General features: G+C 42.8%; 1 protein-coding gene across 2 annotated transcripts in view; it reads right to left on the bottom strand.

Moving 5' to 3' along the window:
• Positions 1-3,670, bottom strand: part of igf2bp2a (insulin-like growth factor 2 mRNA binding protein 2a) — a 130,885-nt gene extending 127,215 nt beyond the window's left edge. For both annotated transcript variants that reach the window (XM_080198525.1, XM_080198526.1), the window contains exons 1-2: positions 3,488-3,670; positions 1,193-1,253 (exon numbers count right to left, since the gene is read on the bottom strand). In XM_080198525.1, coding sequence (XP_080054651.1) covers positions 1,193-1,253; positions 3,488-3,659 — 233 coding nt within the window. In that variant the 5' untranslated portion in view covers positions 3,660-3,670. The remainder of the gene's footprint in view (positions 1-1,192; positions 1,254-3,487) is intronic.
• Between the last annotated feature and the right edge of the window lie 9,497 nt (positions 3,671-13,167).

Genomic DNA, 13,167 nt, shown 5'->3' with positions numbered 1-13,167 from the left:
AAACATCTTATCAGGTGTAGACTGTAAACATGGCTGCCAACACCACCGATCATTGGGTTTTAAACTCTATATCTTTTTCAAAATATGATAATTGCATTTCCGATAACAATGTTTAGAAAATAATGTAATAATACATTTCACCATAACACTGCTGAACACCCTCCTCCAACAAATCGCCATCTCAGCTTCTCTTGTCATTGTTGTTCTAATTAACACAAGTTTTCTTTTGGGCTATTTTGTTTAATACACTTACGCTTTCTATATTAATGTTACATTTAATTACCCAGAGCAGTCCATAAATCCCTCAAATAATCAAAGACCTTACACAAGTGTCAGAAAGATGAAAACAACAACTTTCTTTTGTGCCAAACTTTTCAGGTTCAAAGCACCATGTGCCACACAAAGTATTATGTAAATGACACAAGTTTTGATTTAAATCGCGTTTCAATAGTTCCTTCACATTATTTGCACTTTAGTTTTGATTACATAGAAAAACAGAAATTTCAGTAAAAGGAATGCAAATAAATGAGATTTGTTTTTTTTTAAGCGGAGGGAGGGAAAATGGGGGAGATCTTCTAACATGCAGTCAGAAATAAGTAACTTTTAATTCATAGCCTTTGATATTAATTACCTAACCTTGAGGAAAACAAATCTAGTAGACAAATTAACAAGACACAAAGTTAGCTTCAGATCACTGCTCTGAGAAAGAGCAGAGTTTCTATAAATTGCACAACAGGAAACACTCCAAAAATGAAAGTCCGACTGATTATTGACTATTGCAAAAAGGGTTTTTTTCTGAGATGCCAAAATATAATTTCCTTCAATTGTTTTCCTCCTACTTTTATGAGCATCTTAATTCAAAGAGCTTTCTAAAATGCGATAGAAGATTTCATTCACTCCTGTATGCTGGCACTAATAATGCTTACATGGGCGCAGTTTATTGCAAATTTAATATGGGTTATTTCTGCACGTTCAGACACAGATTTTTAAAAAATCACATTAAACCAGGCAGTACTGACAACATAAATCTACAAAATTCTGAAGGAATATCTGCAAAGTTGTGCCCTCAATACTGACAACATGAATCTAACAGTCTGAAGAAAAATTGTGCCCTCACATGGGAGGGGGTAAACACACACACAAACACAAATAGAGGATTTTTCTGTGAAAATCTTTGATTGTGAAGGCTTACCTCTGCTTTTTGGAGACAGAGTAGTCGACTTCGATCACCTTGCCGTGAAGTTCCACTTTGCCTGAGCAAAGGAAAAGCATGACTAAATTTTATTTTTAAAAAATTAAATAGAAACAAGTGATGAAGGGTGGCATGTTGGGCGCAGTGGTTAGCACTGCTGCCTCACAGTGCCAGGGAACTGGGTTTGATTCCCAGCTTGGCTCACCGTCTGCATGGAGCTTGCACATTTTCCCTGTGTCTGCGTGGGTTTTCCTCCCCCCAGTGCTCAGATTTCCTCCCACAGTCCAAAAGACGAGCTGGTTAGGTACTCTGGCCGTGGTAAATTGCCCCTCAGCCTAACTGAACATGCACCAGTGTGTGGCAAATAGAGGGTTTTCCCAGTAACTTCATGCAGCGTTAATATAAGCCTACTTGTGACAGTAATAAATAAACTTTTCAAAAGTGGGGGGCTGAGAGACTGACACATCCCCTACAACCCCATGTAACTAATTCAATGTTACCAACTAAATTGTACCAAATTGTCACCCCCCCCTTCCCCTTTCCCACGTGCTCTGCCTCTCCAACTTATGGCAGGACAAGTGAGATGGGCAAAAAAAAGAAGAGAGCGGGGCTTTAAAAAGAAGCCAAATAAATATCCCTCCCTTGGCTTTTCCTCCCTCATGCCAGGGGTTGGAATCAAATCATTAAAGGGCCATTTATTAATATTTATAGGAGAGTGCAACTCGTGTGTTAAAGGAACACACGCAAAACAAAAACAAGCCCAAAAAAAAAGAAGCGGCGCCAAAGAAAGAGAGAGGAGGAGGAGGAGGGGGGGAAAGAAAAGAAAGAGGGAGAGAGAAATAAAGAGAGATTTTGTGTTTTTTATTTGACTCGCAAAATGAAGGACGAGCCGCCATGCTTCTCACCACCCCGCTTTTTTAAACAGCATGGAGGGAAGAGTGAGGAGGAGGGGGGGTAGAAAAAGAGACAGGGCCTCACATCTTCAGTCATGGACTGAGAGAGACAGAGAGAGAGAGAGGGGGAGAGGGAGGAGGGAGAACAGTTTTTACCTCAGCTTCAAAATAAAAAGGGGGGGGGGGGGGGGGTGATAATAAATGTGACCCACTCTCTTCTTCTCCTCCCCCCCTTTCTAATAATTCCCCCCCTCTTCTTCCCCCAGCCAGGCAACACCCCTCACCTTCGTTCCACCCCCCTCCCCCAAACACACACACACACAACTTAAGTGGGGGGGGGGGGGGGGGGGGGGGGGGGAAAAATTAAAAAAAAAATTTTAAAAACCCCACTGTGAAGTGAAAGTTTGAATGGTCTGAGAAGGTTCCAGCATGTTTAAATGTGTGTGTGTAGATATTATGGCCTGGCGCAGTTCAGATGCAACTCAACTAGCCCTCTCTCTCTCTCTCTCTCTCCCCTTCCCTCCCCACCTCTTTTTTTTTTGCAGACACTTTTGCTCCCCACCCCCGGCCCCTAGAGACAGGACACCTCGTAAAATGATGGGCACCCTCCCGGGGAAGAGGGGCGCGGGCTTTTCCGGGGCTGAGCTCAGCCAGCGGTCCATGAATAAAATCAGACAAAAAAAATCAGGGAAAAAATAAAGAGAGAGAGAGAGAGAGAGTGTGTGTGTGTGTGTGTGTGGGACAGGGATGGGGGCTGTGCTCTTGGGCTCTGCCCTGTCACTGAGAGTGAGTGAAGTTAGAGAGAGAGGAGAGAGAGAGAAGGGGGGGGGAAAGAAAGAAAGAAAAAGACACACAAGGGCTAAAACATTTAATCTCAACCTCCCCTTCCCCCCCCCCAACCAAAAATAAAAATTCTTTCTCATCCTTTTATCCCCCTCACACAAAAAATTTAAAGGGCAATTTATCCCTGGATGGAGCAGTTGGGTGTTTTATTTATTCCCAAAACAAAAAATTTTTTTAAAAATTTGGGAGTTGAATGGCCATTCTCACACCTTGAGGTCTCAAAAGTGGGAGACAGAGAGAGAGAGAGAGAAAAAGAGAGGGAGAGTGGGGGGGGAAACTGTCCCAAGGTAAGAGTCAGATGGGGTGCCTTGCTTTACTCCCCTCCCCCAATCTTACTTACACCCCCCCCCCACAACAAAAAAAATAAAATAATCCCCATCCATTCACCCTTCCTCTTCTCTTTTGGGGGGGGGGGGGAAGGACAAGAGGAATTCTCAACCTCCCCCCCCCCAAACACACACACCAAAAAAAAACTCAACCTTAAAAATTTTTTTTTATATGAAAAGAGAGAAGAGAAAGATCCCCAACAAGCCCACAAACTTCTTCTCCTCCTGCTTACCGGACAATGTCTCGATGACTTTGATAGCCGCATTCTCGTCGGGGCAATCCACGAAGGCATAGCCGGATTTGAGCAGAATTTGCCCGATTGAAAGCTTCCTCTCCCCAAAGAGTTGCTGGATGTCGGCGGCTGTTACAGTCGAGCTCAGATTGCCAATATACAACTTATTCATGGTCTCACCACCCCCACCACCACCACCACCACCCCCCCTCCCTCCCTCTCCCTCTCCCTCCCTCCCTCTCTCTCCTTCTCTCTCCCACTCACTCTCTCTCACACACACACACACACGAATTACCAACAACAACAAATATGATGGTTATAAATTGAAACAAGAGCTATAATCCTTTGACTCACCTCCTCCCTCCCTCCCCTCCCCACCCCAGGAAATAAAAAGATTCTTCTTTTTTTAAAAGACACACATACATACATTTACACACCACCACCACAACATGCAACTCTGCCCTCCTGTCTCCACCAACCTTCCCCCCCCCCCACTCAACACACACACACAAAAAAAGGAAACAACTGAACACTTCCACCACCCAAGACAAAAGCTAAGCCAGTCCGACTCAAAGTGTCGCTACGACGCTCCTCTCGCTTTAAGCGCCGCCTCTAAATAAAATCAGACTTAAAAATATCAGAGAAAAAAAAAATTGGAGCCCACGTGGTGTTTTGTGAGGACACCAGGGGATGGAAATCTGAGGTTGTGGGGGGTTTTTTTTTGAGGGTATCTGCTAGAGAGATCTTGATCTCTCTCGCCTCCCATCTATTGCAAACTCAACCCCGGGCCATCTAAACTAGGAAGTGGCACAAGGAGCATTGAGTGGGAAATGCTTGAGAGTGTGTAAGAGAGAGAGAGAGAGAGAGGAAATGTTGGTTCGCTAACATTGAAGGGGAAGGGACTGCCCTCGGCTCAAATCAGTTCTCCTGTGTTAAGGCTCTCAACAGATTCTGGTGCATGTGAATAGGGAGGGGGAGCATCTCTGCATGACCACCTAACCTGGCCTTCAGTCAAATTGGCCACAAAACCATGGAGACTGCATTCAGATAAAGGCAAAATACTGTGGGCTCTGGAATCTGAAAGCGAAACAGAAAATGCTGGAAAATCTCAGCAGGTCTGACAGCATCTGTGGAGGGGGAATTTGAGCTCTGACAAAAGGTCATCCAGACTCGAAACGTTGGCTCTATTCTCTCTCCACAGATGCGGTCAGACGTGCTGAAATTTTCCAGCATTTTCTGTTTCGCTTTCATATTCCAGAACCCACAGTATTTTGCCTTTATCTGCTGAGATTTTTCAGCATTTTTTGTTTATGACTCTCCAGCCCTCCTGACTCAAAACATTGGTCCTGTTCTCCCTCCACAGATGCTGCCTGACCTGCTGAGATTTTCCAGCATTTTCTGTTTTTGTTTCAGATTCTAGGATCTACATTATTTCGTTCTTGATCAAAAAAAAGGCCTCCCCAGCAATCTCAAATCATTTGCCTCTTCTCATTTTCTTTCAGCTTCCACGGGTTCATCGCCCCGGGAATATCCGAACAGAGAAATTGGAATATAGTCTCTTGTTTGTAACTCAGGAAGGAAAGTGACCAGATGTGCACAGCAAGATCCCACTTCTAACCTGAGATCAATCAATAATTACAATTGTTCCAGTTGATCTCTGGTTCTCTCCCTCCACAGACACTGTCAGGCCTGCTCAGTAGTTCCATGTTTTCATGTCTGATTTAGTGATTCTGGTTGAGGGGTGAGTATCGATTGTCCAGCACACCAATGTGAACTCCCCTGCTCTTTTTTCAACAGTGCCAATTCCGTTGATGGCACGCACCTTGGTTTGCCAGTTCAATCCCACTCCAGGACGTGAGTGTAAAAATCATTGCGGGCACTCCAATGCAGCGCCGAGGCAGTGCTGCACTGTCAGAGGAAGCATCTTTCCCATAAGAGGAGAAATCAAGGCCCTTCTCTTTCCTTGCAGATGGCCATAAAAGATCCCATGACACTGTTCTGATGAAGGCTGGGAAGATATCATAGAATAATGCAGTGCAGATGAGGCCCTTTGCCCCATTGACTCTGCACCAACACGCGAGAAACACCTGACCTCCCACCTAGTCCTATCTGCCAGCACTTGGTCCATATTTGAAAGTTAGGATGTGCCAAGAGCTCATCCAGGTACTTTTTAAAGAATGTGAGTCAACACACCTCCACCACTCTCCCAGGCAGCGCATTCCAGACCATCACCACCCTCTGGTAAAACGGTTTTTCCTCACAACCCCTGTAACCTCCTGCCCCTCACCTTGAACCTATGCCTGCAACCCCTCCAATGCAATCACACCCTTCCTATAATGTGGTGACCAAAACTGCACACCGTTCTCTAACTGCGGCATCATCAAAGTTCTGTACAACTCCAACATGATTTCCCTGCTTTTGTAATCTATACCCTGATTGATAAAGAAAATGTCCCAGAAAGGTTTTTCACCACCCTACTAATATGCCCTCCTGCCTTCAGAGATCTATGGACAAACATGCCAAGGTCCCTTTGTTCCACAGAACTTCCCTATGTCATGCCATTCATTAACTACTTCCTTGTCAAATTATTCATTCCTAAGTGTATCACCTCACACATTTCAAGATTAAATTTCATCTGCCACTTGTCTGCCCATTTGACCATACCATCTAGATCTTCATTCAGCCTCACTGTTAACCACCCAGCCATTCTTTGTATCATTTGCAAACTTGCTAATCCTACCCCCACATAGTTAAGTATATTGTTAATATAAATAGCAAATAATAGGGGACCCAGCACAGATTCCTGTGGTGCACTCCTGGACACTGGCTTCCAGTCACTAAAGCAGCCTCGTCTGTCTCTTATACTGAGCCAATTTTGAATCCACTTTATCAAATTACCTGATATCCCATGTGCTTTTGCTTCTTTACAAGTCTCCCATGTGGGACCTTGTCAAAAGCTTTCCTGAAATTAACATAAGCTACAACAACTGCATTATCCTCATCCATTCACCTGGTCGCCTCCTCAAAATATTCAGACAAATTTGTTAGACATGGATCTCCCTCTGACAAAGCCATGCTGACTATCCCTGATAAAACCTTCCTTCTCCAAGATGGTCTCCTTTAGAATTTTTTCCGATAGTTTCCCAACCAGTGACGTGAGATTCACTGGTCTGTAATTCCCTGGTTTATCAATACAATCCTTCCTAAACAGTGAAACTATATTAGCTGTTCTCCAGTCCTTTAACATCTCCCCTGTGGCCAGAGAGGAATTAAAAATTTTGGTCAGAGTCCTACAATCTTTTATCTTCTCCAGCAGCTTGGGACACAATTCATCCAGATCTGAAGATTTGTCCACTTTTAAGCCTCCTAATGCCTCCAATTGCTTATCCTTCCCTATGTCAATTTGCTCAAGAACCTCACAGTCTCTCTCCCTGAATTTCATACCTTCATCCTCATTCTCTTGGGTGAAGACAGGTGTGAAGTATATCCCCCAATGTCCTGGCCAACATTTACCCCTAATATCACTAAAAACAGATTATGTGGTCCTTGCTGTTTCTGAGAGATTGCTGTGACCAAATCTGCAGCTGTGTTTCCTGCATTCCAAGGTAGATATTCTTCAAAACACTTTGTTAGCTGCAAAGTGCTTTGGGAAATGGTGTGGTCATGAAAGGTACAATAAAAATGCAAATCTGCATTTTTATATAATGTCATTGAATTTTTTATATCCACCCAAGAGGTCAGATGGAATCTTGGTTTGATGTATTATCCGAAGACAGTGTAATACTTCCTCAGTGTTGCACTGAAATGTCAGCCTAGATTATAGGTTGAAGCCTCTGAAGTTAGACTTGAATCCACAATTGTGTACGCTACCACAGAGCCAGTGGCTGACACCTATGCCATTGTGAATAACAGAATTGGAAATTTAAGTACGCAAAAGGATTGTACTATCCTGTGAAATCAGCAAGATATTCAAACTGGGAAGTCAAATGAGTTATCCAAACTCTCAAATGGCAGCCCAGACTTTCCATGGACTGGTGCATTAACCTCCAGGATGTGCCGTGACCAACTTTGCCTACCCAGGCTGCATAATGATGATCAGGAAGTGAATCCAACATCTCTCACACTTGACACACTTACAATAGCAACAGCAGTAAATGTTCAACTACAGTCCACACATTAAGACACTGGCTGACCAGTTACAAGGAAGTGGCTCCCCAATGCTAAGTAGAATTTGATTTCTAGTAAAAGGGGGTTTAAAAAGAACTCATCACGCTCCAGACAGCATCTAATACCTAGACAAAGTGAGGCAAGGTCAGAGTTGTGCAAAGATTTGTGTTTGTTAATTATGGGGGAAATAACATTGAGAGAAAGCAACTTTCACTCTTGTTATTCATTATGTTAATTTCAAATCAACTTTGTGGTAAAGATTATATGCAAAGCACATCTTTTAAATTCAAACTCAGGAAAGTCCCTCACTCTGTTCATCTGGCATGATTATTCCAGATCATTGTCCAATGCTGGCATTTCCACATCATGTTCCAGATACCAAGTATACCTATGGCCTCGATATGAAACTGTATCCTATTAGTCACGCATGAGGATTTTTGTACCACAGTCTCACATTAAGCACATTGGCACAGTGGTTAGCGCTGCTGCCTCACAGTGCCGGGGACCCAGGTTTGATTCCCTACTTGGGTCACTGTGCAGAGTCTGCGCATTCTCTCCGCGTCTGCGTGGGTTTCCTCCGGGTGCTCCTGATTCCCCACAGTCCAAAAGATGTGCTAGTTAAGTGCATTTGCTATAGTAAATTCTCCCTCAGTGTACCCGAACAGGCACCAGAGTGTGGCGACTAGGGTATTTTCATAGTAACTTCATTGCAGTGTTAATGTAAACCTATTTGTAACACAAATAAATAAACTTTAAACTTTAAGTAATCTATACTTAAAGCAGATCCCAAGAAGACATTTGTCCAATCCATTCCATCTATATTTGAATAAACATAGAGTAGTCTTCCAATAAAATTTATAAATAAGAAGTCTCACAACACCAGGTTAAAGACCAACAGGTTTATTTGGAATCACGAGTGACTTTGGAGCACTGCTTCTTAATCAATTCTCCACCTCAATAAACTCTATCAAAGAGGTGCATACATTAAACTTCCACTTCATAGAGATACAAAAGTCTGAGAACAAGTACCAACCAACTCAAGAACAGCTTCTTCGCAGCTGTTATCAGACTTTTGAATGAACCTACCATATATTAAGCTGATCTCTCTCTACACCCGATTTGTAACTGCAACACTCTACTCTATACCCTCTCCTTTCCTTCTCCCCTATGTATTCTATGAGCAATATGCTTTGTCTGTATAACACGCAGGAAACAATACTTTTCACTGTATCCCAATACATGAGGCAATAAAAAAATAATCAAATCAAAAGGATAGCACTTCAATCAAATATAGAGGTCAGTTCCACCAACATTTCTCTGGAATTCATTCGTGAAATTTCAAGATGACTTGTCTTCTAAATGGCCAATGAAAAATTAACAAGTTGACCAGCCATCTCAAATCTCACAAGTGGTCCAATATAATCCATGTAGGATAACGGGCTGTATGGACCCGACTCAGAGGTTCTGTTCGTCAAATGTCCAAAGCAATTTTTTAAAAAGTTAGATCTCTTGACCAGTTCATATTTTAAAAAATTCTAGCAGCATCTAGGGGAGAGAAACTGAGTTAATGTTTGGAGTTCATATGACCCATTCACAGGACATACTCGAATCATTAATCTGTTTCTCTCTCTGCGGATGCTGCCAATTGAATATTTCCAGCCTTTTCTCTTTCTGTTCTAGCATCTGCAATATTTTCCATTTGTTAAATGGGTTCATCTCTCATTCTGCATGGAGCATGCACTGAGAAAACAATTCATGTTAATAGTTTAGAAGAGGGCCAGGTATATGAGTTTTGTACTTTACACAACTGGCGCATGTTTTCCCAAATTATGTCTTTGCACAGAATGTTTTATTTAAATGAAGCACTCTTCAAAATCCACAATTTGATTCAAAGATCACTGACCTTTGATAAGGGAGTGGGGGGGAGGTAATGTCAATTCTTCATTTACAGATATTCAATCAGCTGACTTCTTGGTTATTAACTCAGACCTTCCATCAGCAAGAAGAAAACGGACAAAATTTGTACCTCTCATGGATCACCTTTCATTCTTGACCAATTGCAGACCTCAAATACATATTTGGGCTTCTGACCAGCTTAAGTCATAGAGTCATTGAGGTTTACAGCGTGGAAACCAGGCCCTTTGGCCCAACTTGTCCATGCTGCCCTTTTTTTTAAACTACTAAGCTAGTCCCAATTGCCCACATTTGGCCCATATCCCTCTACACCCATCTTACCAATGTAACTGTCTAAACATTTTTTAAAAAACAAAATTGTACCATCTACTACTGCCTCTGGCAGCTTGTTCCAGACTCTCACCACCTTCTGTGTGAAAAAAATTGCTCCTCTGGATCCTTTTGTATTTTTCCCTTCTCACCTCAAACCCATGGCCTCTAGTTTTAGATTCCCCTACCTTTGGGAAAAGATGTTAACTACCTAGCTGATCTATGCCCCTCATTATTTTATAGACCTTTATAAGATCACACCCAAGTCTCCTACGCTCCAGCCTCTCATTCTAACTCCAACCATCAAATCCCAGTAGCATCCTAGTAAATCTTTTCTGCACTCTTTCCTTCTATAGGGTGACAAAAACTGTACACAGTATTCCAAGTGTGGCCTTACCAACATCTTGTACAACTTCAACAAGCTGTCCCAACGTTCTGACCAATGAAACCAAGTATGCCAAATGCTTTCTTCACCACTCTGTCCACCCGTGATTCCACTTTCAAGGAGCTATGAACCTGTACTCCTAGATCTCTTTGTTCCATAACATAAAAGTGTTGAAATAAGCCACAAATGGCACATTTGTGATTAGGATTGCAAAAACTGGACAAAAAAAGTAAAGATCACACTCCACCCTGGAGGTTGCATGACATAACAACGAAGGAGTTACTAATATTAACAGCAATGCTCCAAATAACCTACAGACCCTGATGCAAGGCAGTGAAACACCTAGGAGCGAAATGCTTTGGGAACAAAAGGTTTGAAAGTTACAGAGACAGCGCCTCATCTTCTGATCAGGCAGCCTTTACAGCCTTCTGGACTCAACATTGTGCTAAACACCTTCAGACCATGAATTCTGTCCATCATTCTGATTCCCCCGTCCTGCCAGCCTGCTTTTCTGTTTCACTTTCAGCACTGGTCTTTATTCTGCTATTTACACCTGTTTTAATCACTAATAATATCATTACCATTCCCTTTGTCTTGTGTTTTTTGATATCTTTGTCATTTAATCTCTCCTGACCTCCAACCTAGCCCTGATTTTTATTGCTCCACCTGCCTCTCTCATTTTAAAACAGCAAACAAACCCTTCACATTTCTACCTCTCTCCAGTCTGGATGAAGAGTCATACAGACTGTGTCTGTCTCCGCAAATCCTGCCAGACCTGCTGAATTTTTCCAGCATTTTCTGCTTTTATTCCGAAGCCTCATGTTCCTCCCAAACCTGTCATATCTGTCCAATGCCATGTCTTACATTACTCACATATTGTATCACCATAATGTAATATATACGTATTTTTTGATTTGATTTGATTTATTGTCACGTGTGTACCTATACAGTGAAAAGTACTGTTTCTTGCACACTGTACAGACAAGACATAGCATTCATAGAGAAGGAAAAGAGAGAGTGCAGAATGTAACGTTACAGTCATAGCTAGGGTGTAGAGAAAAATCAACATAGTGTGAGGTAGGTTCATTCAAAAGTCTGATGGCAACAGGGAAGAAGCTGTTCTTGAATCGATTGGTACGTGTCCTCAGACTTTTGTATCTTTTTCCCAATCTAAGAAGGTGGAAGAGAGAATGTCCGGGGTGCGTGGTGTCCTTAATTATGCTGGCTGCTTTTCCATGGCAGTGGGAAGAGTCAATGGATGGGAGGCTGATTTGCATAATGGACTGGGCTTTGTCCACGATTTTCATTTAAAACTGGGTGGAGGCATTGTCGGTCTCTCAGCGAACCCGAGGATATGGGGAGGGGGCAGGAAAGTGGAGTTGAAGCCAAAGGTTAGCCATGACGGCACTGAATGGCGGAGCAGTCTCGACTGAGGTACAGCAACTCCTTCTCCTAGCTCTTTTGTTCTTAGCCCAAAATATTTGATCTGAGGGAAGTATCTTTCATTTGCACTTGAATGAGTCAATATTACCTGCTTTCACAGTCCTGCCGAGGGAGACTGTTCCATGGATTGGACACTCGTTCCCTGAAATATAGATTAGCTAATTAGATATGAATTTAACGGCTTTAACTGTTCATGGTTGTACTGTGCTGGACAAGGTGAAACAGCTTGCTGTGATCTACAATGGAATATGGAATACTGTGTACTTAGAGTGCTTATGCAAGGAGGGATATAACTGCATTGGAAGCAGATCAGGGAAAGCTCACTCGCTGATTCCTGGGATGAAGGGGTTGTCTTTTGAGGAAAGGTTGGACCTGTCTTCATCGAAGTTTAGAAGAATGAAAAATTATCTTTTTGAAATGGATAAGATTCTGAGGAAGTTTGACGGAGTGGATGCTGAGAGGAGGTTTCCCCTTGTGGCAAAAATCTAGGACTAGGGGGCACAGTTTAAAAATAAGGGCTGCCCCTTTTAATGAGGTGAATTTTTTTTTGTCTCAGGGGGTCTATAGACCTCGCAATTCCTGGTAGGCAGGCTCACTGAATATATTCCAGGCTGAGTTAGACAGGATTTTGATCCACAAGGGAGTCACAGGGAGCAAGGGCAGATAGGAAATTGGACCTAAGGTCGCAAGCAGACAAGTCATGACCTTCTTTTAAAATTCAGTTGAGAGACATGGGTATCGCTGGCTGGCCAACATGTGTTGCCTACCCCTAGTTGCCCTTGAGAAGGTGGTGGTGAACTGCCTTCTTGAAATAATGCAGTCCATGTGCTGTGGGTTGACCCACAATGGTGTTGGGGAGGGAATTCCAGGATTTTGACCCAGTAACTGCAAAGGAATGGCGATATATTTCCAAATTAGGACAGTGAGTGACTTGGAGAGGAACTTGAAAGTGGTGATGTTCCAATATACCTGCTCCACTTGGCCTTCTAGATGGAAGTGGTCGTGGGTTTGGAAGGTGCTGTCTGAGGATATTTGGTGAATTTCTGTAGTGCATCTTGTAGATAGCACACACTGCTACTACTGAGCATTGGTGGTGGAGGGAGTGAACGTTTGTGGAATGGTCAATCTAGTTCAAGGGGCTGAGTGGCCTACCCCTATTGATATTATTTAGTTCTTTTAGATACTATAGTTAAGAAAGAAACCCCTTTACTTTCTCAGGAGGCTGAGGAAATTTGGTGTGTTCACTACAACACTCACCTACTTTTACAGTTACACCATAGAAAGCATTTTTTCTGGTTGTATCACAGTTTAGTATGGCTCCTGCTCTGTCCAAGACTGCAAGAAACTACAAAAGGTCATGAACGTAGCCCAATCTATCACACAAACCAGCCTCCCATCCATTGACTCTGTCTACACTTGCTGCTGTCTCAGAGAAGTAGTCAGCATAATCAAGGGCCCTGTG

This window comes from Carcharhinus amblyrhynchos, chromosome 11, assembly GCF_965287045.1.
Source record: "Carcharhinus amblyrhynchos chromosome 11, sCarAmb.v2.hapA, whole genome shotgun sequence".
Taxonomy (NCBI): domain Eukaryota; kingdom Metazoa; phylum Chordata; class Chondrichthyes; order Carcharhiniformes; family Carcharhinidae; genus Carcharhinus; species Carcharhinus amblyrhynchos.
Note: the sequence above shows the minus strand (reverse complement) of the source record. Positions and strands in the feature narration are given on the sequence as shown.